The sequence below is a fragment of the Scyliorhinus canicula genome, chromosome 13 (genome assembly GCF_902713615.1).
Source record: "Scyliorhinus canicula chromosome 13, sScyCan1.1, whole genome shotgun sequence".
In the NCBI taxonomy this organism is placed as follows: Eukaryota; Metazoa; Chordata; class Chondrichthyes; order Carcharhiniformes; family Scyliorhinidae; genus Scyliorhinus; species Scyliorhinus canicula.
Window position 1 is genome coordinate 158829943 of NC_052158.1, and position 18606 is coordinate 158848548.

General features: G+C 45.0%; 1 protein-coding gene across 1 annotated transcript in view; it reads right to left on the bottom strand.

Annotated features, from left to right (window-relative positions):
* LOC119975673 (antigen WC1.1-like) overlaps window positions 1–18347 on the bottom strand; it is a 70737-nt gene extending 52390 nt beyond the window's left edge. Inside the window, exons 1-2 of the mRNA XM_038815455.1 lie at window positions 18280–18347; window positions 7437–7505 (exon numbers count right to left, since the gene is read on the bottom strand). Of these exons, the coding sequence (XP_038671383.1) occupies window positions 7437–7505; window positions 18280–18325 (115 nt within the window). The 5' untranslated portion in view covers window positions 18326–18347. The remainder of the gene's footprint in view (window positions 1–7436; window positions 7506–18279) is intronic.
* Between the last annotated feature and the right edge of the window lie 259 nt (window positions 18348–18606).

Consider the following 18606-nt stretch of genomic DNA (forward strand, 5'->3'; position numbering starts at 1 on the left):
CAGGATGGTTCCTGGATAACGGGACCCTGGATCACAGGCACGGAGTGTCCTGGTGAATAAGGTGACTATGGCCATTTTGGATGGCCCCCTAACAAAGGAAACCACAGAGCACAGGAATGCATCCACAAGTTACGTATGGATGATCCCACATGAGATGGCGGGGGGCAGGAACCCCACATCAGAATAGTTATCTAGAACGTCAGGGGCCCAAATGGCCCAATGAAACAATCAGAGTCTTCCCCAATCTGGAAAGTATTACAGCCAACATGGTCTTCCTCCAGGATGTCCCCCTAAGTGAGAAACGACCGACTGCAGATGAGGAAGACCTGGGTGGGACACTTACCAAACATGCTGCGGGAAATGAACTAGGAGGTGCCCAATATTGCTCAATAATGGGACAGCGTTTAGAGTGACTGGGGTGATTACAGAACAAGGGGGAGGCACATGATGGTTAGTGGCGTCCTGGAAGTGGCACCAGCGGTCCATTATAATGTTTCTGCTCCCACCTGGGATATACAGAATTCATTATAAAGATCATGACACAGATGGGAGCAGTGGGCCCATGGAGATTCGCATGTTCAACCGAGAAGGAGTTCCTCCTTGAGTAGATGCACAGGGTAGATACACAAGGTCTACACCAGGATTGACTTCTTTCTCGTGGGGAAAGCGGTGGTTCCAACGGTAGTAGGTGTGGAGTGCTCCACAATCATAATCTCCGACCATGCGCGACAGTAAATGGATGTGTGGTTAGGGTAGGGCTGTACCCAACACAGACTTGGAGGCTAGACACGGCTTTCCTTGCAAATAAGGCATTCGGCGAATTATTATCAAAAGCCACAGACCAACAACAAGAATGGAGAAATCTCACCCTCCACGTTCTGGGAGGCGCTGAAGGCAGTGATAACGGGAGAAATTATTGCATACAAGTCGTGGAGCGATGGGAAGAGAGGGTGGTTCAGCAGCAAGTTAGCGACTCCACGTTGGCACCAGCGGCACCCGTCTGTCCCGACTGCAGAGATGCTGGCGGACAGGGAGAAGCTGCAAATGGATTTGCCCTGATCCCCACGAGGATAGAAGTGCAGAAGCTTCTCCAGATATGGGGGGCCTTTTACAAACATGGAGTGAAACCCAGTCGCCAGCTTCTCAGCAGCTGAGTAAGCAGACAGCCACAAGGAAAATAGCGGACGTTACGCACAACAGCACCAAGTTAGTCCTTGCACCTGAAAAATCAACTGGGCCTTCCAGACATTGCACCGTGGGCGGTATATCTTCGAGCCCCGAGGTGGACTCAGGGATGAAGCAGTTCCCCAGGATGGATATACGGCGGTCATCTAAAAATCAATTCACGACAGCACTGGTCCCACACCTGCGGGTGATATTCGCAGGCTCGCTAGTAAGTGGCTCCCTGCTGCCAACATTTGCACAAGTCTCAACATCACTGATACCCAAGAAGGACAAGGGTTAACTGATTGTGGTCCTGCAGGCTGATCTCGCTATTGACACGTAGATGCAAATCTCCTGGGAGAAACCTGGCGAAAGAGCTGGGGAGATGGCTACCAGAGTTGGTCATGGATGACCAAATGGGCTTTGTCAAGGGCAGGCAGATAACATTGAACACCATGCGCCTGCTGGACGTAATAATGACCACATTGGAGGAGAGAACACCAGAAGTAATGATCTCCCTAGACACACCTTCAACAGAGTCAAGTGGAAATACCTTACAGAGGTTCGGGGTGGTTTGTGCATGGGCCAGGATTGACTTCCCAGTGGAAATTAATGTACAGTGCTCCTATCGTGAGCATATGGACTAATAGCACCAACTCCAAATATTTCCCGCTGCACAGAGGCACAAAGCATGGATGCCCGCAATCCCTGCTGCTGTTAGCTCTGGCAATCGATCCTCTAGCGATCACCCTCAGAATGGCGAAGTACAGGAGAGGTATCCAGAGGAGGGAGACAGAGTGTATCGAGTTTCAATGTATGTGAATGACATGTTCCGCTGAAGGCAGCACGGAAGGGGTCATCAAGCTCCAAAAGGAGTTTGGAGCCTTCATGGACTGAAAACTCAACCTGAGCAAAAGTGACATTTTCCCAGTAAATCAGCAACGTGGAAGGACAAAGCAAATCCCGCTACCTGAGGATCCAAATAGCCCACGATTGGACATGAATCCACAAATGGAACCTGATGAGATTGGCAGAGGATGTCAAAAGGCATCTGCAAATGTGGGACATACTACCACTCTCGCTGGCGGGGATAGTGTAGACGATCAAAATGAACGTACTGTCTCGGTTCCACTTCCTGTTCAGATCTCTCCCAATTTATATCCCCAAGATCTTCTTCAACACAGTAGACAAACTAATCATGTTACATTTTGGGGACAGCAGTGCGGAGTGGAGGAAGAACGGAAGGATCCAAAAAGTGTCCTGTGAGGATAAGAAGCATGGGAGGCCTGGCCCTACAATTTTTCCACTGGGCGGCCACAGCAGAAATAGTGAGGGGATGGGTGAAGGAACCAGGAACGGAATGGGTGAGGATGGAGGGGAGTTCCTGAATAGGCGCAGTTCTCCGAGCCCTAGTCACAACTGCACGGCAATCACCTCCGACCAAGTACTCAAGAAGCCCAGTAGTGGTTGCCACACTCCAAACGTGGTATGAGAGGAGACAGCACTTCAATCTAACCAAAATGTCCAGGATGGCATCTATGTGTAAGAACTACAGGTTTACACCCTCAGAAATGTACGCTGCATTCAAAAGGTGAAGACAGGATGAGGAGGCACCGACGGTCAGAGACATGTGTAGAGCCAACAGAATAGGAACTCCGGAGGAACTCACAGATAGGTTCCAACTACCAAAAGGAAATTAACTGAGACACATACAGGTAAAAAACGTCCTGTACAGGGAAACAACGATGGTCCTCCTGGTACCAGGACACTCGCTAGTTGTGGAAATATGGGACGTGTAGGGAACGGAAACTGTGGGGACCCGCATCAGAGATTGTTGGAGGAGGTACGCAACCCCTTGGATGAAGCAAGGGAGACATGGGAGAAAGAACAAGGAATACAAGTGGTGGGGTGGTGGGGGGTCTCTAGATTGAAACTCGGCACAGGGCGAACTCCAGGTGATAATCGGGCTTTGCCTAATGCAGCCAAAGGTGTTGCACAGGTCGCAAAAAACCATAACTCGAATGAGCAGGTTTTTTCAAAGGTGGAGGACAAATGCGAAAGTACCATGTTCTGCTCCTGCCCCATACTTGTCTGATACTCGACAAACGTCTTCCAGGCAATTTCCAAGGTTCTGGGTGTGAGGGTAGATCCGTGCCCAAAAGTGGTGGTCCATGGGATCTTGGAACAACGAGAACTCTTTATGGGAAGGGGCCAATGCCCTAACCTTTGCTTCCCCACTGAAGAATACTGATCGCCTGGCGATGCAAAGCTGCAGACAGCCTGCCGATCTGACGGAATTCCTCCAACTGGAGAAGATAACATTTGCCATCCGGGGTTCGGAAGAGGGCTTACACAGGACATGGAAGCGGTTCACTGACTTCACTGTTCGTAGCCAGCAACCAGTAGAGCAAGCGGGTGAGGGCACAGACGACCACGGAACATAGAGCAAAAGAAAGGGAACGGAACGAGAGTGGGGGAGGAATGGAGATGAAGGCCCATAACAAGGAATATGAGGAGCAACAGATTCGCGTACCGGTCAATTCGCGTACCGGTCTCTCCAAACAGGCGCTGGAATGTGGCGACTAGGAGCTTTTCACAATAACTTTATTGGAGCCTGTTTGTGAAAATAAACTATTATTATTATTCAATTAATTCAAAAGGGAACCAGACTGTTGTTGAAAAGGAAGAATGTTGATGGTTACGTGGAGAAGGTGGGAGAATGGAACTGTATCAGTTGCCCATGTGAAGAGGTGTTCATATACAATGAGACAATTATGTCATCCAGTGAATTAGCTATACGAAATTCTGTGATGACATGGGCGCTTATGCGACTCCAAAATAGACTCAAGGATGGTGTGTTGTCTCCTTGCAGCGAGGGTCATGATTTGTTAGAGCAGCCGCAGGGCATTCTGAGGAGAAGCGTTAACAGCCAGTTGTGGTGATACATATCGGTACTAATGAAACTGGTATGAACAAAAGGGGAATATAGCGCGTTAAGATGCAAATTAATAGTAGGACATCAAAAGAAGCAATCTCAGGATTGCTGGCAGTGGCACGTGCTACCGAGAGTGAAAATTCAAGATGCACGAGATAAATAGGTGGCTGGACAACTGACATAGGAGGAAGGGATTCAAATTCCTGAGACATTGAGAGCAGTTATGGGGAGGATGGAACGGTAATTATAGGTCGCGCTGCATCTTGGAACAAACAGGGTTGGGCGGGTGGGGAGGCGCGGGTTGCTGGGAGTTGGTCGGGGTCTTGTGCTATCGGAAGCATTTGTAATAATGTTGATGAATTAACAGAGTAAATAGAGATAAACCGTTGGGATATCGTTGGCATTTAAGGCTGCAGGGTTGCCAAGGATGGGAGCGGAATAAGCAGGGGTATTCATTATTTAGGAGGGACAGATGAAAAGGGAAATCAATGCAATAGTGAGCAAGGATATTTTTCCGACAAATCATGATGCGGAATCACTTTAGGTGGAGATAATAAACGCGAAGCCGCAGGAGATGTTGACTATAGGCCTCCCAAAAGGTTTGGAGTGTCAGAATTCATTTTTAATTTGGAGAGTGACGTAATTGAATCCGCAACTGGAGTCATGAATCTAAATAACCGGAACTATGAGGGTATGAGGCGAAGATAGATTGAGGTAACGTCTGAAAGGGGTTGGTGGCGGTTTCTTGGCAATGTTTCCTATTTCAAGAACAAGTGCAACAATTACAATTGGTCCTTCCTGCCTTGCTTAAAAAGAAAAAAAGGAAACGTGAGTCAACCATGGCTCACAAAATAAATTCGGGATAATATAAAATACAAAGAGACATAAAAGTACGACAAAGACAGCAAGCCAGAGCATAGGGAACATTTTAGAATTCAGCAACATAGGGCAAAGAATTTGATGAAGAGGGGTAAAATACAGCATGAGAGTTAAATTGCAAGGAACATGAAACTGACCATAAAGGATTTTATAAATATTTGAAGACAGAAAGATTAGTAAAAAGCTGACAAAGGTGACTCCCTTAGAGTCACACGGGTATCAAAGAAATAACAGAAGAATTGAACACATTATCTGTTTCTGTCTTCACAAAAGAGGACACAAATAACCTCGCATAAATGCTTGGGAACTGAGAATCTTGTAAAAGGGCAGAATTGAAGGAAATAAACATGTGTTAGAAGATAGTACTGGGGAAATTAATGTGATTAAAGGCTGCCAATTTCTCAGGGCCCAACAATCTTCATCCCAGAGTATTAAAGAGAGAGGCCCTGGAAATATTGGTTGCATCGTTGGGCAACTTCCACAATGCCATAGGTTCTGGAGCGATTGAAACAGATTTGAGGGTGGTGAATGAAACCCCACTGTTTAATAGGGTGGGAGAAAAAAAGTGAGAATTACAGCCGTGTTGCCCTAACATCAGTAATTGGAAAAATGCTAGAATCTATCACTCAAAATACGATAACAGAACATTTGGAATGCATTAACGGGATTAGACAATGCCAGAATGGATCCATGAAAGTCAAATATTGCTTAAGAAATCGACATGGCGTTTTTTAGGTTGTGACCAGTGGAATAGATAAATGAGAATTATTGGACGTGGTGTGTTTGTAAAATGTTTTGGTAAGATTCCGTAGAAGAGGTTACTGGGCAAACGTGAACCTGATGGTACAGGGACTCATGCATTGTCATGGATCGAGAATTGGCTGAGAGACAGGAAACAACGAGCGGGAACAAACGAACCTTCTTCTGAGTGGCAGGCAGTGACCACTGATTACGCAGCGATCAGGATTTCACCCCAGTTGTTCACGATGTTTTTGTTTTGTTCATGTGACATGGGTGTCGCAGGCTGTCTCTGGATTGATAATCCAGCGGCAATACCACTACACCACTGCCTACCCTCGATATATACAAATGACCTGGATGAGTGAACGAAAAGTAACATTTTCATATATGCTGATGACAAAAAAATGGTCGAATCTCCAAGTTCTGAAGGTGATGCAAGGAGGCTACAGGATGATTTTGTCAAGTTGAGTATCTGGGAAATCACATAGGAGTTACAGACCCATGACTCTCTGGGGAATCTTTGGAGGTGCATCTTGAGAGCAGCTTGTCGTTCCCACAATGAACATGGATAGTTATTGCACTGCACACTGTACATGGCCAAGGGTTATAGAATGTTAGAATCACAGAATTCATGCAGCGCAGATGGATACCATCGGGCCCATCAAGTTGGCACCGACCCTCTGAAAGAGAAATTCACCTAGGCCCACTCCCCCACCCCATCTCCCTGCCCCGCCTAATATTTGGAATCTAAGGAGAACTCTTGCATGGTCAATCCATGCTCGAAGCACTGAATGACGTACCCCTTCTCCTAATTTTCATAGAATCATAGAATTTACAGTGCAGAAGGAGGCCATTCAGCCAACTCTGCACCGGCCCTTGGTAAGATCCCACGCACACACGGGGAGAACGTGCAGACTCCACAAAGAAAGTGACCAAAGCCGGTAATCTAACCTGGAACCCTGGAGCTGTGAAGCAACTGTGCTAACCACCATGCTACCGTGGTGCCCAGTCTCTGAGCTAAGCTGTATTTCACAGCACTGATTAGTGCTCCAGATTGACTCGCATCATGGTGTATCCCTGCTAAGACCACGTCAAACGATGTGCAGGTTGGGTGGATTAGACATACTAATTTTCCCCTTAGATTCTCCAAATCTTAGGTGGGGTTACCAGGATGGAGGGGGGTGTTGTGCTTTTGGGTGACCTGCTCTTCCTGTGGGTCAATGCAACTCTACAGGCCGAAAGGCCTTCTTCCATACACTGTAGGTTTTCTCTGATTCTACAATCCTTGGTCCAGCATAGTTTACAGTGCATTAAATATCCATGAACATTGTGGGCACGACAAGCTGCTCCAGAAATGCATCTTTAAATATGTTCCCAAAACAGCCACGGAACTGGAGAACATGCAACCGGCACCTACTGAAATGCAACGGAACTATAAGTTTCAAGAGGCTAAGAAAAGAACCATGGTCCTAAATATTGTCAAAAATCATTACTGTATATTTAATGTTAAGCTACGTTATGGCCAGCATGTGAAAAAGTGGATGGCTGTCTTACAGTCTCAGAATAGAACCACAGAATATCAACATTGTATCTGTAACAGAGCAAGATACATGGTCAGTATCTTCTATGGATCTTTTTTAAATGAATGCAAAGGACCATTTTATTGCGATATTTAATATTTTACAGTTATTTAGTTCTAAATTAAGAAATTGTTTACCTTTCTCATTTACTGCTTCAACTGTAGCATGTTGAACGGAAGGATGCAAAGTTGTTCCAAATTTTGCGGCTAAAATACAAAAAGTGGATGTTATCAATTGCAAAAATGTAATGAGTTTGGACAGTTGAACTAAATCATTAAAAGAGAACATTTCATTTCATAAAAGCATTCGTTTATTTTATGCAATTAATTAAAACCTTGCATCAATATTTTATTCCAAAGATAGAATAGAACGGTAGAAATATGGTTCTCTTCTTGAAGGAGGCCTTTAACCTGATTGTGTCTAGGTCAGATCTTATAAAATGAAATCCAATTTGTCCACGCCTCCCTCTACCGCAAAGCTGGTAACTCTGCATCACAATAGCTATGAAACTGCGTTGCATGGAATAAACAACGAAAACATTTCACTAAGAGCATATGCTTTGGGGCCTCGCCAGTAAATTGAATTGCATCCTTTGGGCTGAAAGCCCGTGTAATTTCAGGAGCGGAATAAATAATGGTGAATCCAATACATTCCCTGGAGATCCCCACTCAGCGCATTGAGTCAACTCAGAGAAATAGCCACAATTTTAGTTTCAGTAGCCTTACTTGAGAATTTAATCTATTATCTGAGCCAATACCACCTGGATCCCAATCATAGCACTTTTGTGCATGTTGGCTCGTACACTCTGACTTCCTTTTTACATAATCCAATTATACATTTTACATTCCAATTAGAGCTTTCTAAAGAAAATATGAAAATTTTCCAAAGGGTATATGTGTCTGGACTTTGTGATAGTATATCGACCATGTGTTTTACTTCTCTTTCAAATTAATATCCGTAACTTCAAAATACCCTCACAAATTGGGCTCATGATTTAGATTGTTCACATCGAGCTTACTTCATTGCCCGCTGCATCAATTAAAAGGCAATTATGTCAATTCCGTCATTACTTCACCGGTATTGTGCACAATAACCCAGGCTGAATTGCTCCGGGAGGAGCAGTGAAGAATAAGTCAATTTTGGATTTGCAGTTTGTGGAATTATTTTCAAATTCTCCATAGAGCTTCCGATGCAGTTGGCGACAATTTAAAATTGGATGATCGGGGCGTTGGACTGGGGTGAACACAGTAAGAAGTCTTACAATACCAGGTTAAAGACAAACAGGTTTGATTCAAACACGAGCTCTCGGAGCGCAGCACCTTCCTCAGGTGAAGGAGCTGCGCTCCGAAAGCTCGTGTTTGAATCAAACCTGTTGGACTTTAACCTGGTGTTGTAAGACTTCTTACAATGAATATGTCGTAATGGTACACTATCCTGGCAACCCACCGTGAGACCTGTGAATGGATGATCTCGCTGAGCGTTGCGCTGCTCCAATATTCGAACTACCTCGCTGAGAACCAAGTGAATGAGCCGCTGTCTGACTGACGGGTACGAAAATTCTAACGTGAAGCTGCCCTCGGTGAAACCCGGTTGATTGTTGTTTCATTCATTTGCTCGGTCTACCATTGTGATAATGTAAATATTCTACTTTCCACCTCTGCCAGTGCCGATATTGTGATCCGGATGCACGTTTTGGTAATAAATACTGGTGGGTTCGATGAATGGAACCGACGATCAGCAAAAAGGCAGCATTACTTTCGTGAAGCAAACTATTTAAAGTTCATTCTCATGAGCGTAATGACAAAAAGTGTTATATAGCTGCGTAACAAGAAATGTTTCGTCAAAGATGAAGGTTTACAGCAGCATCTTGAAGGTAGAGGTGGACATATTTAGATGTTAACTTCTGGAGAGTGAGAATCCATCCCATCCCACATTTTCCTCAGTAACTGAAGGGACAAGTCAATCTATTCGTACTGATTTGCATTCCAATTTCACTGACCAGTGACTGCGAAGCTTTGCGCAAGTAAAGGAGACACACCCGGAGTGGGACACAACCAGAGTGGGAATTTGGAACATGGGAATTTGCGGCAGTGAGGTAATTCGGTGCAGAGTGGGCGACGGTGCTTTTTCCCTACCGTTTTGTTCTCTCTCTTTCTTCTGGCCTGTAACTTTTAATCTGCAGAGTGAGAACCAGAGAGCATCTGAAAACCTGAAATGTAAGTTATTTTTATTACCATTTCAAATTGTGTGTGTGTGTGGGTGGGGGGGGGGGACTGAAGTGACATCACAGTAAAGCTGTGACCTGATTGGCTGGTTGGGAAGTTACACTAAATTAAAAAAATTAAGTATTGTTAAACTAATTAAACATAATTACTTATTACTTATTTCTAATTTAGAGGGGTATCTAAGCCAGAGATCGGAGAGTACTGTATTTAGCTTTTATATTTATAGTAGAAATCTAGTGCTAGGAAACATATAGTTTACAGTGACTTCTTTTTTTAACTTTTAAATTTAATTTGCTAATTAATTAACGCAATGTCAATTAGAGGGGTGCAATGCTCTGACTGTGAGGTGTGGAAAGTCCGGGAGGCTTCCAGCGTCCGAATGGCTTCATGTGCAGAACACACACCCAACTGGAGCTCCTCACGGACAGCATGGTTTGGTTGGAGCAGCAGTTGGATACACTTAGGAGCATGCAGGTGGTGGAAAGCGTCATAGATAGCCGTTATATAAACGTGGTCACGCCCAAGGCGGAGGCAGAGAAATGGGTGACCACCTGAACGGGCAAGCAGTCAATGCAGGGATCCCCTGTGTTTGTCCCCCTCTCGAACAGATAAACTCCCTTGGATACTGTCGGGGGGGGATACTATCAGGGGAAAACAGCAGCATCCAGAGCAGTGGCACCACAGCTGGTTCTGATGTTCAGAAGAGAGGGTCAAAGCGCAGAAGAGCAACAGTCATTGGGGACTATATGGTCAGGAGCATAGATGGGTGCTTCTGTGGACGTGAAAGAGACTCCAGGATGGTATGTTGCCTCCTTGGTGCCAGGGTCCAGGATGTATCCGAACGGGTAGCGGGCATCCTGAAGTGGAAGGGCAAAGAGGCAGAGGTCGTTGTACATGTTGGTACTTACGACATAGTCAGGAAGGGGCATCAGGTCCTGCAGCAGGAGTTCAGGGAGCTAGGCGGAAAGTTAAAAGACAGGACCTCTAGGTTTGTAATCTCAGGGTTACTCCCTGTGCCACGTGCCAGTGAGGCAAGAAATAGGAAGATAGAGCAGCTAAACACGTGGCTAAACATCTGGTGTAGGAGGGAAGGTTCCTGTTATCTGGACCACTGGGAGCTCTTCCGCTGCATTTGTGACCCGTATAAGAAGGACGGGCTGCATCTAAACTGGAGAGGCATTAATATCCTGGCCGTGAGGTTTGCTAGTGTCATGCGGGAGGGTGTAAACTCGTATGGCAGGTGGGTGGGCACCAGAGCAATAGGACAAATGATGAAAGCATTGAGGAAGAACAAGGTAATAGGGCCAGTATGGCTCTGATGCAGAGCAGATAGGAAGATGTTGCTGAACACAGCAGGTCTGGTGGCCTGAAGTGCATATGTTTTAATGCAAGAAGTGTTACGGGTAAGGCAGATGGAATTAGAGCTTGGATTAGTACTGGGAACTATGATGTTGTTGCCATTACAGAGACCTGGTTGAGCGAAAGACAGGATTGGCAGCTAAACGTTCCAGGATTTAGATGTTTCAGGTGGGATAGAGGGGGAGGTAAAAGGGGTGGAGGACTTGCGCTACTGGTTAGGCAGAATATCACATGTGTACTACGGGAGGACACCTCAGAGGGCAGTGAGGCTATATGGGTAGAGATCAGGAATAAGAAGGGTGCACTCACAATGTTGGGGGTTTACTACAGGCCTCCCAACAGCCAGCGGAAGATAGAGGAGCAGATAGGTAGACAGATTTTGGAAAAGAGTAAAAACAACAGGGTTGTTGTGATGGGAGACTTCAACTCCCCAACGTTGACTGGGACTCACTTAGTGAATGAAATGCAAATCACTTATTGTCACAAGGAGGCTTCAAATGAAGTTACTGTGAAAAGCCCCTCATCGCAACATTCCGACGCCTGTTCGGGCAGGCTGGTAAGGGAAGTGCTATGGGCTTAGACAGGGCAGAGTTTGTAAGGAGCAACCAGGAGGGCTTCTTAAAACAATATGTAGACAGTCCAACTAGGGAAGGGGCTGTACTGCACCTAGTATTGGGAAATGAGCCCGGCCAGGTGGTAGAAGTTTCAGTAGGGGAGTATTTTGGGAACAGTGACCAAAATTCAGCGAGTTTTAAAGTGCTGGTGGACAAGGATAAGAGTGGTCCTAGGGTGAATGTGCTAAATTGGGGGATAGCTAATTACAGCAATATTGGGCGGACAATGAAGAAACTAGATTGGGGGCGGATGTTTCAGGGTAAATCAACATCTGACATGTGGGAGGCTTTCAAGTGTCAGTTGAAAGGAATTCCGGACCAGCATGTTCCTGTGAGGAAAAAGAATAAATACGGCAAAATTCGGGGACCTTGGATAGATATCGTAGGCCTCGTCAAAAAGCAAAGGGGAGGCATTCGTCAGGGCGGGAAGGCAGGGAACAGATGAAGCCTGTGTGGAATATAAAGAAAGTAGGAAGGAACTTAAGCAATGAGTCAGGAGGGCTGGAAGGGGTCACGAAAATTCATTGGCAAATAGGGTGAAGGAAAATCCCAAGGCTTTTTACACATACATAAAAGGCAAGAGGGTAGCCAGGGAAAGGGTTGGCCCACTGAAGGTTAGGCAAGGGAATCTATGCGTGGAGCCAGAGGAAATGGGCGAGGTACTAAATTAATACTTTCCATCAGTATTCACCAAAGAGAAGGAATTGGTGGATGTTGAGTCTGGAGAAGGGTGTGTAGATAGCCTGGGTCACATTGAGATCCAAAATGACGAGGTGTTGGGCGTCTTGAAAAATGTTAAGATAGATAAGTCCCGAGGGACTGATGGGATCTACCCCAGAATACTGAAGGAGGCTTGAGAGGAAATTGCTGAGGACTTCACAAAATTTTTTGGATCCTCACTGTCTTCAGGTGATATCCCGGAGGACTGGAGAATAGTCAATATTGTTCCTTTGTTTTAGAAGAGTAGCAAGGATAATCCAGGGAACTACAGGCAGGTGAGCCGTACGTCAGTGGTAGGAAAATTACTGGAGAGAATTCTTCGAGACAGGATCTACTCCCATTTGGAAGCAAATGGATGTATTCGTGAGAGGCAGCATGGTTTTCTGAAGGGAGGTCGTGTCTCACGAACTTGATAGAGTTATTCGAAGAGGTCACAAAGATGATTAATGCAGGTAGGGCAGTGGATGTTGCCTGTCTGGACTTCATTATGGCCTTCGACAAGGTCCCTCATGGGGACTGGCACAAAAGGTGAAGTCACATGGGATCAGGAGTGAGCTGGCACGGTGGATACAGAACTGTCTAGGTCAAAGAAGGAAGAGAGTAGCAATGGAAGGGTGCTTTTCTAACTGGAGGGCTGTGACTAGTGGTGTTCCACAGGGATCAGTGCTGGGATCTTTGCTGTTCGTAGTATATATCAATCATTTGGAAGAAAATGTAACTGGTCTGATTAGTAAGTTTGCAGATGACACAAAGGTTGGTGGAATTGCGGATAGCGATGAGGACTGTCAGAGGATACAGCAGGATTTAAATCGTTTGGAGACTTGGGCGGAAAGATGGCAGATGGAGTTTAATCCGGTCAGCACGGTAGCATGGTGGTTAGCATAAATGCTTCACAGCTCCAGGGTCCCAGGTTCGATTCCCGGCTGGGTCACTGTCTGTGCGGAGTCTGCACGTCCTCCCCGTGTGTGCGTGGGTTTCCTCCGGGTGCTCCGGTTTCCTCCCACAGTCCAAAGATGTGCAGGTTAGGTGGATTGGCCATGCTAAATTGCCCGTAGTGTTCTAAAAAGTAAGGTTAAGGGGGGGGGGGGTTGTTGGGTTACGGGTATAGGGTGGATACGTGGGTTTGAGTAGGGTGATCATTGCTCGGCACAACATGAAGGGCTTGTTCTGTGCTGTACTGTTCTATGTTCTAGATGTGAGGCTACGCATTTTGGAAGGTAGAAGCCTCAAGAGTATTGAAAGGCAGAGAGGTCTAGGTGTACAGGTCCACAGGTCACTGAAGGGGGCAACACAGGTGGAGTAGGTAGTCAAGAATGCATACGGCATGCTTGCTTTCATTGGCCGGAGCATTGAGTATAAGAATTGGCAAGTCGTGCTGCAGCTGTATAGAACCTTAGTTAGGCCACACTTGGAGTATAGTGTTCAATTCTGGTCGCCACACTACCAGAACGATGTGGAGGCTTTAGAGAGGGTACAGAAGAGATTTACCAGGATGTTGCCTGGTACGGAGCGCAATAACTATGAGCATCGGTTGAATAAACTTGGTTTGTTCTCATGAGAATGACGGAGGTTAAGGGGCGACTTGATAGAGGTCGACAAAATTATGAGGGGCATAGACAGAGTGGATAGTCAGAGGCTTTTCCCCAGGGTAGCGGGATCAATTAATGGGGGGCATAGGTTTAAGGTGCGAGGGGTAAGGTTTAGAGTAGATGAACGAGGCAAGTTGTTTAACACAAGAGGGTAGTGGATGCCTGGAACTCGCTGCCGGAGGAAGTGGTGGAAGCAGGGACAATAGTGACATTTAATGGGCATCTTGACAAAAAATGAATAGGATGGGAATAGAGGGATACGGACCCAGGAAGTGTAGAAGATTGTAATTTAGTCGGGCAGCATTGTCGGCACGGGCTTGGAGGGCCGAAGGGGCTGTTCCTGTTCTGTACTTTTCTTTGTTCTTTGTTTGTTCTTTGAGAATGTTCTGGGGAAACTGAAAGGTCTGAAGGTGGATAGGCCACCTGGACCGGACGGACTACACCCCAGGGTTCGAAAAGAGATTGCTGAGGAGATTGTGGAGGCATTGGTGGTGATCGTTTAGGAATCACTGGAGGCAGGAACGGTCCCAGAGGACTAGAAAGTTCCTCATGTAACCCTGTTTAAGAAGAGTGGGAGGCTGAAGACGGGAAATCTTAGGTCGGCTAGCCTAACATTGGTCATTGGTAAGATTTTGGAGTCTGTTAGTAAAGTTGAGATCGTTGGACTACTTGGAAGTGCATGATAAAATAGGACTGAGTCAGCACATCTTTGCGAAAGGGAGGTCATGTCTGACAAATCTGTTCGAGATCATTTAGGAGGAAACAAGGGAGTTAGACAAAGGAGAACCAGTGGACGTGATTTATTTAGATTTCCAGAAGGCTTTTGACAAGGTGCTACATAGGAGATTGTTAACTAAGCTAAAAGCCCAATTTGTTATGGGTAAGATCCTGGCATCGATAGAGGATTGGCTGACTTGCAGAAGGCAGAGGGTGGCGATAAAGGTTTTTTTTTCAATGCGGCAGCTGGTGACTAGTGGTGTTCCTCAGGGGTCAGGAACACAACTTTTCACAATATACATAATGATCTTGATAAAGGAACAGAAGGCACTGTTGCTAATTTTGCAGATGATTCAAAGATATGTAGGGGAACAGGTAGTATTGAGGAAGCAAGCGGGATGCAGAGTATTTGGACAGGCTCGGAGAGTGGGCAGTGAAGTGGAAGATGAAATACAATGTGGATAAGTGAGGTTATGCACTTTGGAATGAGGAATTCAGGCACAGACTATTTTCCAAATGGGGAAATGCTTAGGAAATCAGAAGCACAAAGAGGCTTGGGAGTCCATGGAATTCTCTTAAGATTAACGTGCAGATTCAGTTGGCAATTAGGAAGGCAAATGCAATGTTAGCATTCAGGTAAAGAGGGCTAGAATACAAGTCCAGATATGTACTACTGAGGCTGTATAAGGCTCTGGGCAGATCCCATTTGGAGTATTTTGAGCAGTTTTGGACCCCGTAAATAACAAAGGATGTGCTGGATTTGGAAAGGGTTCAGAGGATGTTCATAAGAAAGACAGCTGGAATGAACAGCTTGTTGTATGATGAATCATTAAGGACTCTGCCTTTGTACTCGTTGGAGTTTAGAACGATGAGGGGAGATCATATTGAAACTTACAGGATACTGCGAGGCCTGGATAGAGTGGAGGTGGAGAGGATATTTCCACTTGTAGGAAAATCTAGAACCAGAGGACACCATCTCAGATGAATGAGACAATCCGTTACAACAGCGATGAGGAGGAATTTCTTCAGCCAGAGGGTGGGGAATCTGTGGAACTCTTTGCTGCAGAACGTTCTGGAGACCAAATCACTGAGTTTCTTTAGACAGAGATAGACAGGTTCTTGCTTAATAAGGGGATCAGGGGTTATAGGTTTAGCTCACTAGGCTAAATCGCTGGCTTTTCAAGCAGGCCAGCAGCACAGTTCGATTCCTGTACCAGGCGCCGGAATGTGGCGACTAGGGGCTTTTCACAGTAACTTCATTGAAGCCGACTCGTGACAATGAGCGATTTTTATTTTTCATGGGAAGAAGGCAGGAGAATGGGGAAGAGAAAAATATCAGCCGTGACTGAATGGCAGAGCAGGCACAATGGGCCATGTGGCCTAATTTTGCTCCTATGTCTTATGGTCTTATGGTGTTATAACTTAACCTCCACTGCACCTGGATTACCCGTGTTGGGCGCAAAAAAATCTGTTTCATAATTTGTAAATGATACGCTGCTGCCATTGAGAAAGAACGACGTTCATCGTCTGCTATATAATGAGTCTGACCGTATTGAATTTGAAGCCCGTGTTGCGTACTCCCAAATATTGTATTATGTGGCACAGTGGATCGCACTGGGACTGCGGCGCTGAGAATCCACGTTCGAATCCTGGCCCTGGGCCACTGTCTGTGTTGAGTTTGCACATTCTCCCCATGTCTCCATGGGTTTCACCCCCGCAACCCAAAGATATGCAGGTTAGGTGGATTGGTCACGCTAAATTGCCCCTTAGTTGGAAAAAAAACTATTGGGTACTCAAATATTGTATTCTATAATCAGATATGCAATGGACCACAGACCTGATGTCACCTATTTTACGCTAATGCAATGTCCAAATTCGTGTACCTTTCCAGATAAATTGCAACACTGATGTTGATGCGCTCACATCCCCCCCACAACATTGTGCCTGACTGCCATTTATCATTAATTTAATTTATACTTGCACAAACTGAAGATCAGTCACAAAATGTTACAACTGGACAAAATGTAGCAGCCAAGCATATTATCACTAAACTGGGACATCGCTGGAATATCAGTCAATTAGTTCAAGTGACGACTGAGCTCCTGCCTGGTCTGTTACTTTTCCATATTTTACTTCATGTTAAGTGAGCTGTTACAAAGACTGTCAGGATTAATCCGAAATCCCCGCCAGACTACTTTCAGTGGACTCGATTTAAGGCGGGTTCACAGCCGGCTCTCAGTTAATGTGCACCGACAGTCTGACAAAAACAAGGAAAAATAAGTAGAGTCTGTTGACGTAAATCTGGCCCTAACTGGGAGAAGGAATCTTCTAAATGTCATTGCAGACATATATATATATATATATACTTCATATTGGGAGGATGTTACAGAGTCATGTCCCAGAATAATGTAAATGTTTGTTGCATTAGTGCTTGCGAGAGAGATTGCAGATTTACAAAGATATTATGCTTGTGGCATGTTTCCCCTGAGGTACATTAGGCACATGGCGAAATTCTGAAGTACTAGTCTACGGCCGTTGGCACGTTTTGTTGGTTAACTGTCACCACAAAACTCTGGTCCCAGAATGGTGAAAGTCAGTGAGAAGCACCTCGCAGTAATTTTCAGGCGACGAAGCTCTGAAACAACCCCAACTGTGGTGGCCAAACTATTAATTCAAATTACTGAAATTATCTGAAGCTTCATTTTCCTGATTAAAACAGAAAAGAGCGTGAGCTAAACATCTATTCATTAGTCTATCATCCCATCCGGTTCTAATTCCTCATGTTGTTCAATTTTCCTGTCTGTTGGTGACAATATAGATGAATGAAACTTAAATTATATTTCAAAACTGATGCTGAGGTCCCGGGTTCGATCCCGGCCGTGGTCACTGTCCGTGTGCAGTTTGCACATTCTCCCCATGTTTGCGTGGGTTTAACCCCCACAACCAAAAGATGTGCAGGTTAGGTGGATTTGCCTCATTACATTGCCCTTAATTGGAAAAAAAAATTGGGTACTCTAAATTATTTAAAAAAATTATATCCAAACTGGGATCTCATGTAAACTGCAAAATTGAAATTAGAAACCTGCTGTAATGGTACCAAATAAATAGTTTCACTGATACTACTTCTGTTACCCTTGGGGATTTGTAATATTGAATCAAGGATCCAAATCATGGAATCACAGTCACATAACAGTGGATTACGCTCATTGAAAGTTTTGATTAAAATGTAAATTCGTTCTGTCCATCATAGAACATGAGCCCAAATCAAAACCTCGTGATATATGATTAACCTCGTCCTAAAGACAGTACAGAACTTGCAATATAGTGTAATTATTAAATAGAATGAGTTAACTTTCGACAGCTCAGGCAACTGAATGTAGGTCCATCGGAAGTTATGTTTCTTTCAGCAATGGATACCATGCAATTAAACCAGATAATTATCTAATTCCAACTCAGCGGAAGAATTACTGTAAATTATTTTCATGATCAGTGCACAGAATAAGAAACAGTCAAAGCCTCATATTGAAGAATCATTCATCGTTAAATTGTGATTTCCCCATCCAGATCTTACTGGGCAATTGGGAACGGAGAATTTGTAAATGATCACCACTAACACCAGGTACATTTTGGACATAATGAAAATAATCAACAAAGGGGCATAACTTAAAATATGATAATGGATTCTGTGCGACTGACTGTAATCTACCAAAACACTCCGAGATAATGCACTCTTTCCAGAAATAGAGGTCTGCTTACCCATTGAAACCTGCAGACTCAGCATCAATATCCCCAAGGACTTCATTTCTCGGCAACTATTATCGAGAACAGAAGGAGATCCTGATCAATGGCTCACTGGAAACAATGTAGCTCAGCCCGGTGAGAAGGACATGTGGCGCTCATCAAACAGAAGTTCTCTTTAGTCAGCGGATACAGATTCTTAAATCCAGGCCTGCCTATCATTTCTGTTTTTTTCTCCACCGATATAGAACTGGAATCAATACATCATTGGCATGACTACCATTTTTTCAAAGCAGTAAAGTCCTTCGAGTGGGAGGGGTTATATGACTTCGAGATTGCCGACAG